The sequence below is a fragment of the Nerophis lumbriciformis genome, linkage group LG32 (assembly GCF_033978685.3).
Source record: "Nerophis lumbriciformis linkage group LG32, RoL_Nlum_v2.1, whole genome shotgun sequence".
NCBI lineage: Eukaryota > Metazoa > Chordata > Actinopteri > Syngnathiformes > Syngnathidae > Nerophis > Nerophis lumbriciformis.
In genome coordinates, this window is record NC_084579.2 from 315001 (window position 1) to 331089 (window position 16089).

A 16089-nucleotide genomic window follows, 5' to 3' on the forward strand; every position below is an offset into this window, starting at 1 on the left:
ATATATACGTATAATATATATATATATATATATATATATATATATATATATATATTTATTTATACGTATATATATATGCAGTATATATATATATATATATATATATATATATATATATATATATATATATATATACATATACATAGATAGATAGATATCCCGGCCCCCAGACACATTTGTTTCTCTAAATTTGGCCCCCCGAGTGAAAATAATTGCCCAAGCCTGATCTAGTTGAATATCCCTGCTTTAGGACTTCACCAGTCACAATTTTTTGCAGACTGGCTTTAATATTTTTGATGTACTGTTCTCTCTATGTGACAAGAACCCTGTTGATTTTGGACAAGACAAAAGGGCAAAAAAGCAAACTGTGCCTGTATTCCTCGTTATCTCTTGTACCAGTCACAAATGAAATTGATCATCTTTAAAGCAAGCAATAAATGGAGTAGCGAGCTAAAAGCAAGCATCCTAATGCCTTTAAATATGAAGCTGGGACTACGGCTCTTATGAACTTAGTTTTACTGTCCTTACTCATGTCTACTTATGTACACATGGTTGTCTGCTGCCATGACTCCTGTGTAAATGTGTGTGGCAGGACGAGGCCGTGGAGCGATGCACAGTCCCTGAAGTTCCCAAAGAACACAGTGGCCAGAGAATCATGGTCAAGTGCCTTTCTCTCAAGTAAGTGACGTTTCTGGATCAGCACTTTTGCTCTCATCGCAGCCTAACCAGCACATTTTGTGTTTTCAGGTTCGAGATAGAAATCGAACCAATATTCGGATCGCTGGCCCTTTATGATGTGAAGGAAAAGAAAAAGGTATAATTGTGTTTTCACTAGACAATTGCAGTGAAACAGTGATCTCATGCCTGCCTTATTGAATTCCCCCTGCCTAAGTGAACGTGTGGTTTACATCTGAAACTCAATTACATCGCCTTGCATCTCCTCCCTCCAACCATTCCCGCTTATCTCCTCTCTCCCCGACAGATTTCCGAGAATTTCTATTTCGACCTGAACTCTGATCAGATGAAAGGCCTCCTTAAGCCGCACACGCCTCACGTGGCCATCTCCACGCTGGCACGCTCGGCCATTTTCTCTATCACATACCCCTCCGCCGACATCTTCCTGGTCATTAAGGTATTGGAGGAGCCTTCATTACGCAGAGTAATGTCAATTCATGCTGACGCTTCTCTTACTGGCTCTCCAATAAGCTGGCCTGCTCTTTTATGGAGTTGAAGTGCCTCTCTGAGCATGATAACTCACCCTGAGTGCTTCTCTCACAGCTGGAGAAGGTTCTTCAGCAAGGAGACATTGGAGAGTGCTGTGAACCCTACATGGTCATGAAGGAATCAGACTCCTCTAAGGTAACGTAGCCAAAGATGCGTCAACGCTGATCATGACCTGCCAGACAGCATGCACGCTTTTATGCTCCGGTTGCTCAATGCTGTCTGTCTAGGTGCAATATTTACTCACTGACTGGCAAACACTGTAGACCTTTCATGGGATCATCTCATGTCTGCAGCACAAGGAGAAGCTGGAGAAATTGCGCCTGCAAGCGGAGCAGTCTTGTAGCCGCCTCGGCTCTTTCCGCATGCCCTTCGCCTGGACGGCCATTCACCTGCTCAACATTGTCAGCAGCGTAGGGGGTCTGGACCGCTTGGACCCTGACTCTGACTCTGGTACTGCACCAAAGACACATGAATGGTCTTCCCTATCACACATGCAATTTGGTCCACAAGGTATCTGTGGCACTCAATGACATATTCTAATTGCATCATTGGTTATGACGTGTGTGGATGGGTTAAACCAGTCCTGGGCAAATTAAGGCCCGGGGTTAAGCTTTTCAATCTGGCCCGCCAGACATTCCCAAATCATTTTTGTTTAGATGTTTAAGATGTAAAGTGTAGCTGCCATTATGATGTGCACTCATGTTTTTTAATGGCCGTAAGTCTTCAACTATACTAAGTCTTTCAATGCTTGGAATCTGCATCATATACTAGTTACTATGCTCATCTAATTAGTTACTATGTTCATCTAATTAGTTACTGTGGTCATCTAATTAGTTACTATGGTCATCTAATTAGTTACTATGCTCATCTAATTAGTTAATATGGTCATCTAATTAGTTAATATGGTCATCTAATTAGTTACTATGGTCATCTAATTAGTTATTATGGTCATCTAATGAGTTACTATGGTCATGTAATTAGTTACTATGGTCATCTAATTAGTTACTAAGGTCATGTAATTAATTACTATGGTAATGTAAGTCACAGCAGCTCAGACGAGGCGCCAAGCAGTGTGGGTGGGGAGTGTTTCCACAGAGTGTGAAATGTGGGTGTCAGGGACAGACGTGGAAGGAGATTTTGACAACAAAGTTGTAAAGCTTAGTGATATATCACATATATCAGATTGTAGGTGGAATTTTTTACCCTTCATGTTCATATTTTGCTGTGTTTGTTGCATTTTTGTTGTGTTTGGCTTGATTGTAAAATATGTGGATGGAGAGCGGGTGTGACGTTAATATGTTGTCAATATTCAGTGTTTTATCCTTCATAGTTATTAGGGTTAGGGTTAGGAACGTTTTTAGCATTCAATCAGACATTATTGTGAGGTTTTGTAATAGTGTTCCTAAAAATAGGACCCACGCACACTTACTGTACAGCAGATTTTCACAGCTTACATATATATATATATATATATATATATATATATATATATATATATATATATATATATATATATATATATATATATATATATACATAGATATATATACATAGATATACCGACACATTTTTTTCTCTACACTTGGCCCCCTGAGTCAAAATAATTGCCCAGGCGTGGGTTGAACTGAGCTTTTTTGGTTGTGTCCTGAAATGTGCGACGTCATCTGATGTTGTAAATATGGATGTCTCGATGAACTTTTTTGGCCTCCGATCCGATCCGATATTATAATAATAGGTTATAGAACTGAAAATGTTTCATAGCAAGTGACTAAAGCAACCCAATTACACATTTTTATAAACGTATATTATTAAATGTAGAATTTGCTAGTACTGTTGTTAATCAAAAGATGTATCAATTGTGTGGTATTGAATGCTACATATAATTATTTTAACAAAATAAAGTGGATAGTGCACAATAATGAAACAAATTGATTAGTTTTGTTTGATTAATCTAGTAATCGGATAAAACACTTCATAGCCTGCGTATTTTATGGAAAGCTTGCTATAACATTAATTTAATTTTTCTAATAAATGTACACCAGCAATATTAAACTTGTACTTTTAACATGTGTGCAATAATAAAATAAAAACATTTCTCACACCACCGCTCTCATGTCCACATATTTAAAGTTCCAGGCAATCCTTGCAATTTATAAATTCTTATTAGTCACAGTCATTAAATGATCAATCAAAGCACCGTAATATAAATGGCTGTCTACAAAGGGAGTACTGTTTGGACTGCAAGCTGAAGGTTTTCACTTCAATCGCAGATTTGTTCCCTCGCTGATAGTAGTAGTAGTAGTAGTAGGTGTGTGTGAGATTGATTGATTATCTATACATATTTATATATATATATTTCCATATATATATATATATTTCCATATACCGGTATATATATATTTCCATATATATCTATATATAGCTATATATATCTATATATATAGAGATATATCTCTCTCTTTCTCTATATATATATATATATATATATATATATATATATATATATATATATATATATATATATACATATATAGATATACAGTATATATATCTATATCTATATATATATAGATATATATATATATATATGTATATATATAACAGTACAGTAGTTGATGCAGGGGTAGATCTTGCTTTGGTTTTTGGCTGAGACCAGGGATCTTGGGCTGGAAAAGGTTGTTGACCACTGGGCTACACAGTCAGTGCCATTATGATATGTTTGTGAGCAAAGGTGAACGCTGCAAATAAATAAAAGAATCCTTCTGTGGCAGCCCACCAAAGTTACATTTGGACCGCCACAGAAAGATTTGCCATAAATGAATGTATGGAAAATACTCTGTGTAAATGCTGTGTTACTTCATCATTTTTGTCTTTTTTTTTTTTTTTCCTGGCAGAGCGCAAAGGCCATGGAACGTGGAACGAAAAAAAGAAAAAGGGATTTGAGCGAATGAGCGTCAGCGATGATGTGTGTAACTTTGCCACTTTCCGCCCAGCAACCCTGACCGTCACCAACTTCTTTAAGCAGGTCAGACACAGCCCAGGGGTAGCACTGCCAACTTGAAATACTGTGATGTCTTATTTCTGCTTTTAAAGACAAGTACTGCCGCTCTTTATTTCAAATGAGCTGCTTAGATAAAGGCCAAAACTACCGTCAATAGGCCTCACAGTCTTTTTGATACATGTTGACTCCATTGCTGACATGCACACATTGATGCTGCACACAGATATTTGACACTCTTCGATAAGTTGGCCAATAATACTGTAGGCACATGTGATTTATACAATAGGTTACTATGTCACTATCAATAATTCAATAGATTCACAAGTCATTTTACCAGGATCACTCTTGTACTTGTTTTGTGCCAGTGATCAATACCAGCATTTTTTAAAAAAGTATTGAAAATGGAAAAAGATGGGGGAACAATTATTTTTTTTGTTTTAGTATGTTTTGTGTTTGAGGACAAACATGACACAAATGTTAGAAGTACCACTGTTGAATATGTTTGTGTGTCTGCTTCACTGATGGTCAACATCCCTTTGTCCCACTCATTTTGGCAGTTCGTGAACTCACCATAGTGTGGACTGTGACGCAACAGTTTGTTTACATGTAAAATCTTCCACTCATTCTTTGTCTCATTTTGTCCACCAAACTTTTTATGCTGTGCGTGAATGCACAAAGGTGAGCTTTGTTGATGTTATTGACTTGTTGGAGTGCTAATCCGGCATATTTGGTCAGTGCATGACTGCAAGCTAATCCATGCTAACATGCTATTTATGCTAGCTGTATGTACATGTTGCATCATTATGCCTCATTAGTAGCTATATTTGAGAGCATTTAATATGCTTTACTTATGTCCTCTGTGTATATCATTTAGTTTTGCATGTCTCATGACACATCTGTGTGTAATATTGGCTGTATTTCAGATAGTTGTTTCAATCAATCAATCAAAGTTTATTTATATAGCCCTAAATCACCAGTGTCTCAAAGGGCTGCACAAGCCACAACGACATACTGGGCTCAGATCCCACATCAGGGCAAGAAAAAAAAATTCAACCCAATGGATGACAATGAGAAACCTTGGAGGGGACCGCAGATGTGGGGACCCCCCTGGGCGACCGGTGCAATGGACGTTGAGTGGATCTAGCATAATGTTGGGAGAGTCCAGTCCATAGTGGATCTATCATAATAGTGTGAGTCCAGACCATAGTGGATCTAACATAATAGTGTGAGAGTCCAGTCCATAGTGGATCTATCATAATAGTGTGAGTCCAGACCATAGTGGATCTAACATAATAGTGTGAGAGTCCAGTCCATAGTGGATCTATCATAATAGTGTGAGTCCAGACCATAGTGGATCTAACATAATAGTGTGAGAGTCCAGTCCATAGTGGATCTATCATAATAGTGTGAGAGTCCAGTCCATAGTGGATCTATCATAATAGTGTGAGTCCAGACCATAGTGGATCTAACATAATAGTGAGCATCCAGTCCATAGTGGATCTAACATAATAGTGTGAGAGTCCAGTCCATAGTGGATCTAACATAATAGTGTGAGAGTCCAGTCCATAGTGGATCTAACATAATAGTGTGAGAGTCCAGTCCATAGTGGATCTAACATAATATTGTGAGAGTCCAGTCCATAGTGGATCTAACATAATAGTGTGAGAGTCCAGTCCATAGTGGATCTAACATAATAGTGTGAGAGTCCAGTCCATAGTGGATCTATCATAATAGTGTGAGTCCAGACCATAGTGGATCTAACATAATAGTGTGAGAGTCCAGTCCATAGTGGATCTAACATAATAGTGTGAGAGTCCAGTCCATAGTGGATCTAAAATAATATTTTGAGAGTCCAGGCCATAGTGGATCTAACATAATAGTGAGCATCCAGTCCATAGTGGATCTAACATAATAGTGTGAGAGTCCAGTCCATAGTGGATCTAACATAATAGTGTGAGAGTCCAGTCCATAGTGGATCTAACATAATAGTGAGAGTCCAGTCCATAGTGGATCTAACATAATAGTGAGAGTCCAGTCCATAGTGGATCTAACATAATAGTGTGAGAGTCCAGTCCATAGTGGATCTAACATAATAGTGAGAGTCCAGTCCATAGTGGATCTAACATAATAGTGAGAGTCCAGTCCATAGTGAATCTAACATAATAGTGTGAGAGTCCAGTCCATTGTGGATCTAACATAATAGTGTGAGAGTCCAGTCCATAGTGGATCTAACATAATAGTGAGAGTCCAGTCCATAGTGGATCTAACATAATAGTGAGAGTCCAGTCCATAGTGGATCTAACATAATAGTGAGAGTCCAGTCCATAGTGGATCTAACATAATATTGTGAGAGTCCAGTCCATAGTGGATCTAACATAATAGTGAGAGTCCAGTCCATAGTGGATCTAACATAATAGTGTGAGAGTCCAGTCCATATTGGATCTAACATAATAGTGTGAGAGTCCAGTCCATAGTGGATCTAACATAATAGTGTGAGAGTCCAGTCCATAGTGGATCTAACATAATAGTGTGAGAGTCCAGTCCATAGTGGATCTAACATGATAGTGTGAGAGTCCAGTCCATAGTGGATCTAACATAATAGTGTGAGAGTCCAGTCCATAGTGGATCTAACATAATAGTGTGAGATAGTTGTTTGTGTGTCATGTTGTTCCAGACCACAGCAAACATTACCCAGCTTGCCAAAGATTGTAATAATTATATTAGAAGAAGACAACCTGCTGTTTCCTTTAACTTGGACACACACATCTATACCTTTGGAAATTAAAAGCCAGTCATTACCAGGAGTTATCTCACCTTCTGAGTAGCCTCTGATTTACTAATGCTTTCTAATGTTGTAAAAATGTGTAGAATAAATATTACATTTCAACATTTCTGTCAACAAAGATTTGCTTCAGCCTGCGACACAATTATTTTGATAGTAGGCTATTATAGCTAATATAGACACTTACATCATGTGTTGTCTTCATTATAACACTTATATAAGACTTTTAAAGTCATTTTGATAGTAGGCTAATATAACTAATATAGACACTTACATCATGTGTTGCCTTCATTATAACACTTACATAAGACTCTTCATTTTTTTGCGGCTCCAGACAGATTTGTTTTTTTGTATTTTTGGTGGCAGAGGGGTTAGTGCGTCTGCCTCACAATATGAAGGTCCTGAGTAGTCGTGAGTTCAATCCCGGCCTCGGGATCTTTCTGTGTGGAGTTTGCATGTTCTCCCCGTGACTGCGTGGGTTCTACTCCGGGTACTCCGGCTTCCTCCCACCTCCAAAGACATGCACCTGGGGATAGGTTGATTGGCAACACCCTAGTGAGTGTGAATGTTGTCTGTATATCTGTGTTGGCTCTGCGATGAGGTGGCGACTTGTCCAGGGTGTACCTCGCCTTCCGCCCGATTGTAGCTGAGATAGGCTCCAGCGCCTCCCGGTGACCCTGAAGGGAATAAGCGGTAGAAAATGGATGGATGGATGGTCCAATATGGCTCTTTCAAGGTTTTGGGTGGCCGACCCCTGCTCCATACTAATGACCTTGCTCTTTAATGAAGGAGGGGGACAGGCTGAGCGATGAAGACCTCTACAAGTTTCTGGCAGACATGCGCAGACCGTCCTCTGTCCTGCGGCGACTGAGGCCCGTCACAGGTGACCTTTAAGAAGAATCTCATCGAGCTTTAATGCGATTATATTGTCTGAATTCATTTCTAGACCTTTTCAAACGCCGCCCTACGTGTCTTGTGTCTCCTTTCCAGCCCAGTTGAAGATTGACATTTCTCCGGCGCCGGACTCGCCTCATTACTGCCTGTCACCCGAGCTGCTGCACGTCAAGCCCTACCCGGACCTGCGGGTCCGCCCCACCAAGGAGGTGCTGGAATTCCCCACTCGCTACGTGTACACGCCGCACACTAGCTACAGGTGAGCACACAGATGGAAGCCTCTTTGATACAAACAACACACAAACAACACTTTCACCACATTTGAAATGTTGTCTCAGAGTTCCAGGAGTGTCATAGGCAGAAACTCAGAGTTCCAGGAGTGTCGTAGGCAGAAACTCAAGAGTTCCAGGAGTGTCGTAGGCAGAAACTCAGAGTTCCTGGGGTGTCGTAGGCAGAAACTCAGAGTTCCAGGAGTGTCGTAGGCAGAAACTCAGAGTTCCAGGAGTGTCGTAGGCAGAAACTCAGAGTTCCAGGAGTGTCATAGGCAGAAACTCAGAGTTCCAGGAGTGTCATAGGCAGAAACTCAGAGTTCCAGGAGTGTCGTAGGCAGAAACGGGCGTTAGACTTCTCAACTATTTTTCCTTAGTTTTTTGGTTTGTTCTGGGGTCAAAGCGTCACCAGCGTATTAGAGCAGCAACATTTATCCAGCTGTAAGTAGACGTGTGGTAACGTCAGTGACATATAAAATACTCGTCAGATGGCGACAGAGCAGGATAAGTGATCCTCACGTGTGGACTTACTTTACACCATTTTTTGACCTCGGGGTCCACTCAATATTAACACTAAATTAGTCCTTTTACTCTTCATATTAATTATATTCAATAATTACATCTAACCTACTTACATAAACCCTGTCAAATGATGTGAAACCATGTAGGGCTGGGCGGTATACCGGTATTATAGTTAATACCTGTATATATTTGAGACAATACCACCATACCCCCTTGTCATCCCACCTGCTGGCTTATTTTCAGTCTTTGACATGAAGTTCACATCACATGGCTGATAAAAGACATTGAATGTGCTTCCATGGCTGTCATACCCTGTGGTCCACAAAGGGTATTGTTTGGACTGCAAGCTGAAGGTTTTCACTTGTTCCCTCGTAGTGTGTATGTGTGTGTGATGTTGCCCTTTTCTATTTGATATCAAGTTCATTTTCGTGTCCAGTTGTGGTTGTTGCTTGCACTAGTATAAGGCGGGGGTCTGCAACATGCTGCTCTTTAGCGCCGCCCTAGTGGCTCCCTGGAGCTTTTTCAAAAATGTATGAAAATAGAAAAAGATATAAAATATATATTTATTTTAATATGGTTTCTGTAGGACAACATGACACAAACCTTCGTAATTGTTATAAATCCCACTGTTTGTGTTAAACATGATTCTCTGATGAAAGTATTTGGGAAACGCCGTTTTGTCCTTCTAATTTTGGCGGTCTTTGAACTCACCGTAGTTTGTTTACATGTACAACTTTCTTCAACGATGCCAGAGAAAGACATATTTTATGCCACTCCTTCTTTCTCATTTTGTCCACCAAACTTTTTATACTGTGCGTGAATGCACAAAGGTGAACTTTGTTGCTGTTATTGACTTGTGTGGAGTGCTAATCAGGCATATTTGGTCAGTGCATGACTGCAAGCTAATCGATGCTAACATGCTATTTAGGCTAGCTTTATATACGTATTGCATCATTATGCCTAGTTTGTAGCTATATTTGAGTTCCTATGTCCTCTGTGTATTTAATTTATATCTGCATTTGTTTCTGATAGTTGTTTGTGTGCCTAGCATTCACAAGTTAGCATTCACAAGCCTGATGGCCTGTGGGTAGAAACTGTTTGTCAGTCTCGTAGTCCTGGATTTCAGGCTCCTGTATCGTCTGCCTGATGGTAGGAGGCTGAAGAGACTGTGTACTGTCCTTTATGATGTTGTGTGCTCTCCTGGTGGCCCTGGTAGAGTACATGTCCTGTAGTGAGGGGAAGGCTGCTCCTGATATGTACTGAGCAGTTTTAATCACTCGCTGGAGTGCCTTCCTGTCCTTAGCAGTGCAGTTTCCATACCAGACCGTGATTGAGCTGGTAAGGACACTCTCAACCGTACTTCTATAGAAGTTGCTGAGAATTTTGGGTGGCATGCCAAATTTTCTCAGCCTTCTTAGGAAGTACAGTCGCTGCTGGGCTTTCTTTATTGTTTGTTGGGTGTTGTGATCCCAGGTGAAGTCCTCGCTGATGTGGGTCCTGAGGAATTTAAAGGTTTTCACCCTGTCCACCTTTGTCGCCCCTATGTACAGAGGTGTGTACTGTGCACTCCTTCTCCGTGGGTCAATAATCATCTCCTTGGTCTTGTCTGTGTTCAAGGAGAGATTATTATCCTGACACCAGGCCACCAGTTCCGCTACCTTCCTTCTGTACGCTGCCTCAGCTCACCCGGTGATCAGTCCGACGACCGTAGTATCATCTGCAAACTTGATGATACTGGTGTTGTTCTGGGAGGCCACACAGTCGTGTGTACAATAGGGGGCTCAGCACGCAGCCTTGGGGGGTCCCTGTGCTTAGAACCTTTGTGCCTGATGTCTGGTTGCCGACTCTGACTGACTGGGGCCGCTTTGTGAGAAAGTTCAGGACCCAGTCACAGAGAGCCGGTGTCAGACCAACAGTGAGGAGTTAATTGTGGGATGACCGTGTTAAAAGCAGAGCTGTAGTCGATGAATAATAGCCTGACATAGGTGTCCTTGCCCTCTAAGTGGGTGAGGGTGGTGTGGATGACGGTGTTGACTGCATCCTCAGTGGTGTTTGGTGGCCATGTTGACAGGGGAGGTTCGAAAACTGGTTCTTGTTCAAAACCGGTTCCCAGTGTAACAATTCCTTGGAATCCCTAGCCATTTTTTTCAAATGGTTTCCTAACCAATTCTTCCGGGTGGGGATGACATCATTAGGCAATGTGCGTAGTGACGTCAGATCACCAAATGGCGGTGCCCTGGCGCTACAAACACTTTAAAGTTGAATACATTTTACAAAAGAGAAGATTGCAACAGTGCTACTTATGATAATTATAAGGCTGCTAGTTAATCAAGAGGCGGACATAGGCTGAACACACAGCATGCTCCTATCTAATCCCACGTCATCTGAAAACAACATGTAACTAACACCTCTTATCATCTTAGCGCTATTAATTGTTACGTTGCAATGAATGCCTTCTCATTCAGATGAGCATGACGAGAGACAGATTCTGACTGGCTCTGAGGCAGTGACACCAATGTCACCAAGTAGCAACGAAGTTTGTGGTCAAAAGTTAGCATTTTCTGTAGGTGAATGTTCAATTGTAGTCAGAAGAAAGTTTCATGTTTTCCTGCAAGCAGATAGTCTCTGTCGTTATGTCATACAGGTGAAAATGATCAAATTACAATGCTTCCTGACACGGCCCCAACTTGGCCCCCTCGTTATTGGTGCCATATATCCAGACAGCATTACAGAAAAAGTTAGACAAATGCCATCTTTTGCAGGCTTTCTTTGTTTATTTAGTTGTTGTCTGTGAAAGCTTATTCACGCCTTTAATTACAATGTTGTACAATATGTACTGTAAATACAAAACATGCCTAAATAACAAGATATGTTGTGTTATAATAAAATAAGATTTGATAATTAAATGTTCAAAAATAATGCTTAAGAGAGGCACTCCAAATGAAATACACACAGCAGTGTTGCAGGAGAAACTGATGTAGTGTAAGTTGCCACAAGGCAAATAAAAACAATGTGCTATGTACAGCATTGCACAGGTGAAAGGGAGTGCTTGGAGGGTCCAGTGCTGTGTTGGATGCTTCATAAAGCTTCACTCTGTGAGAAGAGAGACCACAATTGAAAGCCGATGAGGACCAACAATGCTCATGTACAACTCACCATCTTCTGCAATGTTAAGATCTGTTGGTTGTGGTTCTCCATGTTCTGTTTTTGAAACTGCATCAAATGCTGCAGACCTTTCAAGATACTGGCATTCAAAGCAGTTCTCTCCTGAAACCACAAATGGAGAAAGCCTCATATGAGACCTAGCCCTCTCAACAAAAACTCGTCCGGCGGGTATGACAGTAGATTGGGGGAGGGTGCGGCTCACCTGCAGATCTTTGATGCTGGTGGGTGACGTGCTCTTCAGATACATCTCCAGTCTTCTCACTTTGGTCCAAAGCGCCATCTCTTCCTGCTGAATGTGGGCCAGCTGACCTTCTGTCATCTTGGTTTCAGCTTGCTGCTTGCTAATCTGGTCCTATGGACATATTATTATTGTTATTATTATTATTCACGCCCAGGCTGCCCTGTAATGTTGCATCCAACTTCAGACACAACAGCTACCATGAATTGATTAACGTGGACCCCGACTTAAACAAGTTGAAAAACTTATTGGGGTGTTACCATTTAGTGGTCAATTGTACTGTATGTACTGTACTGTGCAATCTACTAATAAAAGTCTCAATCAATCAAAAGCTGTATCTCAAATGCTGCCTTTACAAAGAGGCTTTTCCCTGCCACAGACAGTCAAAAACTAGTTTTGACTTAGTTATCCTGACCTGGAAGTTGAACCCGTGCCCTCTGCACATTACACCACCAAGGATAAGAATACAGTCGCCACATCACTCTTCAAATATTGTGGCTTCACCACATCGCAGATTTTTGTCTTTTTTCTTCTGTATTTTTTTTAAGCATATTCATAAAGATGTTTGCCCTAGACCGGGGGTCAGCAACACGTGGCTCTCTTTAGTGCCGCCCTAATGGCTCTTTGGAGCTTTTTCAAAAATGTATGAAAATGGAAAAAAAAGATGGGGGAAAAGAATATTTTTTGTTTTAATATGGTTTCTGTAGGAGAACAACATGACACAAACTTCCCTAATTGTTAGAAATCGCACTCTTTAAGTTAAACATGATTCTCTGATGAGAGTATGTGGCGCGCACCATTTTGTCCTACTCATTTCAGCTGTCCTTGAACGCACCGTAGTTTGTTTACATGTACAACTTTCCTCGATGCTGCCACAGTAAGACGTGTTTTATGCCACTCCTTCTTTGTCTCTATTTGTCCACCAAACCTTTTATGCTGTGCGTGAGTGCACAAAGGTGAACTTTGTTGATGTTATTGACTTGTTGGAGTGCTAATCAGGCATATTTGGTCAGTGCATGACTGCAAGCTAATCAATGCTAACATGCTATTTATGCTAGCTGTATGTACGTATTGCATCATTATGCCTCGTATTTTAGGTATATTTGAGCTCATTTTACTTGCGGTTTCCATTTCCTTCAACTTGAACACACACATCTTTACCTTTGGCCATTCTAAGCCAGTCATTACCAGGAGTTATCTCACCTTATGAGTAGCCTCTGATTTACTAGTGCTTTCTAATGTTGTAATTATTCTCTGCATTTGACCCATCACCCTTGATCACCCCCTGGGAGGTGAGGGGAGCAGTGGGCAGCAGCAGTGGCTGCGCCCGGGAATCATTTTTGGTGATTTAACCCCCAATTCCAATCCTTGATGCTGAGTGCCAAGCAGGGAGGTAATGGCTCCCATTTTTATAGTCTTTAGTATATTAATAATGTGTTAATTACTAGCTTTTTGTTTTTGCCCTTTATGCTCTATGCCAGGGGTGCTCATTACGTCGATCGCGAGCTACCGGTCGATCGTGGAGGGTGTGTCAGTCGATCACCAGCCAGGCATTAAAAAAATAGTCCTAAAAATGAGCGATCATAAATCTTCACTATGACGTCACTTTCGTCGGCACCCGAGGGTCTTCTGAGATGACGCTGGCTGCTGCCAGCTCATTAAAATTACCCCCTGGAAGGCGAGAAACACTTTATTTCAACAGACTCTGGCGCCGTACCTGTCATCAAAACTCCAAATACCGACTGCACAGTTGCACAATAAAAGCTCTGCTTCATCCTGCCTGCGCTACCAAAATAAGAGTCTCAGAAAGCTGGCGTGCACAAGCTAGCAAGCTACGGAGTTTGCCGACAATGTATTTCTTGTAAAGTGTATACAAAGGAGTACGGAAGCTGGACAAATAAGATGCCAAAAACCAACCACTTTCATGTGGTATTGGACAGAAAGGAGGACTTTTTTTCTCCTCAATTCGAAAATGCGGACGTTATCATCACCACTGTCTGATTCCTATCGATGCAAGTCATCACAATCAGGTAATACACCAACTTATTCTTGTTTTCATGAAAGAAAGGAATCTATATGCGTTAAACATGCTTGTATTATCATTAAACACCTTTAACTTGTTAACAATATTAACTATATATGTTAAACATGCTTGTATTATCATTAAACACCTTTAACTTGTTAACAATATTAACTATATGTGTTAAACATGCTTGTATTATCTTTAAACACCTTTAACTTGTTAACAATATTAACTATATGTGTTAAACATGCTTGCATTATCATTAAACATCTTTAACTTGTTAACAATATTAACTATATGTGTTAAACATGCTTGTATTATCTTTAAACACCTTTAACTTGTTAACAATATTAATTATATATGTTAAACATGCTTGTATTATCTTATAAAGACCTTTAACTTATTACCAATATTAACTATAAGCGTTAAACATGCTTGTATTATCTTTAAACACATTTAACTTGTTAACAATATTAACTGTGTTAAACATTCTTGTATTATCATTAAACACCTTTAATTTATTAACAATATTAACTATATGTGTTAAACATGCTTGCATTATCTTTAAACACCTTTAACTTATTAACAATATTAACTATATGTGTTAAACATGCTTGTATTATCATTAAACACCTTTAACTTGTTAACAATATGAACTATATGTATTAAACATACTTGTATTATCATTAAACACCTTTAACTTGTTAACAAAAACATATATTTCATAAATAAGTAAATATAAATGATATATATGAATGAGGTAGATCCCCACAACTTGATCAATTGAAAAGTAGCTCGCCTGCAGAAAAAGTGTGAGCACCCCTGCTCTATGCGTATAGAACTGTGCAGGGGTACCTAAAGAACTGTCCAGCTGACTTCTTGTCCCATGAACAAATACACAAGACGACACAAGAATCACCAAATGTTATGTCTTTTCACGCCATAACCATCTGGTGTTTACATTCTTACCTGCAGCAGCGCTATCACTTCCTTGATCTTCTTCTCCACCTCGGCCGCCTGCTCCGTCTGCTCCCCGAGCCGCCTCAGCGCACCCTCATGGCCATTCAGAGTTTTGGCGATCCTAGCTATCTTGGCCTCGGTGGTTTCGAAGACGTAGTTGAGGGACTCGCCGAACTGAATCACGCCGAACATGAGCACGTTGACGTCCTCCGTGCTGCCCGCCGTCTTGACGGGGGCGGCGTGGACGGGTGCGAGCCCCATGACCACACAAAGCAAGCACAGGCCCCACATCATCATCCTGATTGCTTTGCTCTGCTGATCAAACTGCATGAGGAAACATGAGCCTTTATATTTATAAAAAAAAAACGTGGTGAAACATTAGCTCAGCTCTGGTTCGATCCCAGGTCTTGACCTTAAGTCTTGATGACCTTCTCTCAAATGTAAACCCTCACTCACATACAAGAGTTAGCATGCAGGTCACAAACCCCACACATTTTATTTTTAACTCTGATTCAACATTTTGTATTAGGAATCCCATTTGTTTGTTTTGAAGATGTTGTTGCAGGGTGATTCATGGCAACTGTACTATCATTCACAATGTGAAACAAGCACACCCTGAATGGTAATAAAGACCCCTAGCAAGAGGCGGCTAACAACGCAGGTAATGGGGATTCAATCTATTGCGCCTATAAAGCGCACAGAGCGCATTGCAATGTTCGCTATTTTCTCCAACAACAACAACAACTATTAATCATGACAGACTCCATGACAGCCAACAACGACTACTTTGGGTCACATGATGATCCACAACTAGAGTTGTCCCCATACCAATATTTGGGTCCGGTACCAAAATGTATTTTGATACTCTTTGATACTTTTCTAAATAAAGGGGACCCACAAAAATTTTGATTGGCTTTATTTAAACAAAAAATCTTGCGATACTTTAAACACATGTTTCTTATTGTCATTTAGTCCTTAAATAAAATGTTTAAAATGTTGAACATATGAGAC

At 40.3% G+C, this 16089-nt stretch overlaps 2 protein-coding genes across 3 annotated transcripts in view; one reads left to right on the forward strand and one right to left on the reverse strand.

Annotated features, from left to right (window-relative positions):
• Nucleotides 1–16089, forward strand: part of dock6 (dedicator of cytokinesis 6) — an 81382-nt gene that overhangs the window by 15789 nt on the left and 49504 nt on the right. For both annotated transcript variants that reach the window (XM_061981245.2, XM_061981246.2), the window contains exons 7-14: nucleotides 593–678; nucleotides 748–814; nucleotides 983–1132; nucleotides 1279–1359; nucleotides 1518–1674; nucleotides 4119–4249; nucleotides 7797–7890; nucleotides 7998–8160. In XM_061981245.2, the coding sequence (XP_061837229.1) occupies nucleotides 593–678; nucleotides 748–814; nucleotides 983–1132; nucleotides 1279–1359; nucleotides 1518–1674; nucleotides 4119–4249; nucleotides 7797–7890; nucleotides 7998–8160 (929 nt within the window). The remainder of the gene's footprint in view (nucleotides 1–592; nucleotides 679–747; nucleotides 815–982; nucleotides 1133–1278; nucleotides 1360–1517; nucleotides 1675–4118; nucleotides 4250–7796; nucleotides 7891–7997; nucleotides 8161–16089) is intronic.
• angptl8 (angiopoietin like 8) lies at nucleotides 11484–15390 on the reverse strand. Its single transcript, XM_061982152.1, has 4 exons — nucleotides 15088–15390; nucleotides 12060–12209; nucleotides 11849–11959; nucleotides 11484–11785 (listed from the first exon to the last, which is right to left on the reverse strand). The coding sequence occupies exons 1-4, from the start codon at nucleotides 15373–15375 to the stop codon at nucleotides 11771–11773; spliced, it is 564 nt and encodes a 187-aa protein (XP_061838136.1). The 5' UTR covers nucleotides 15376–15390; the 3' UTR covers nucleotides 11484–11770.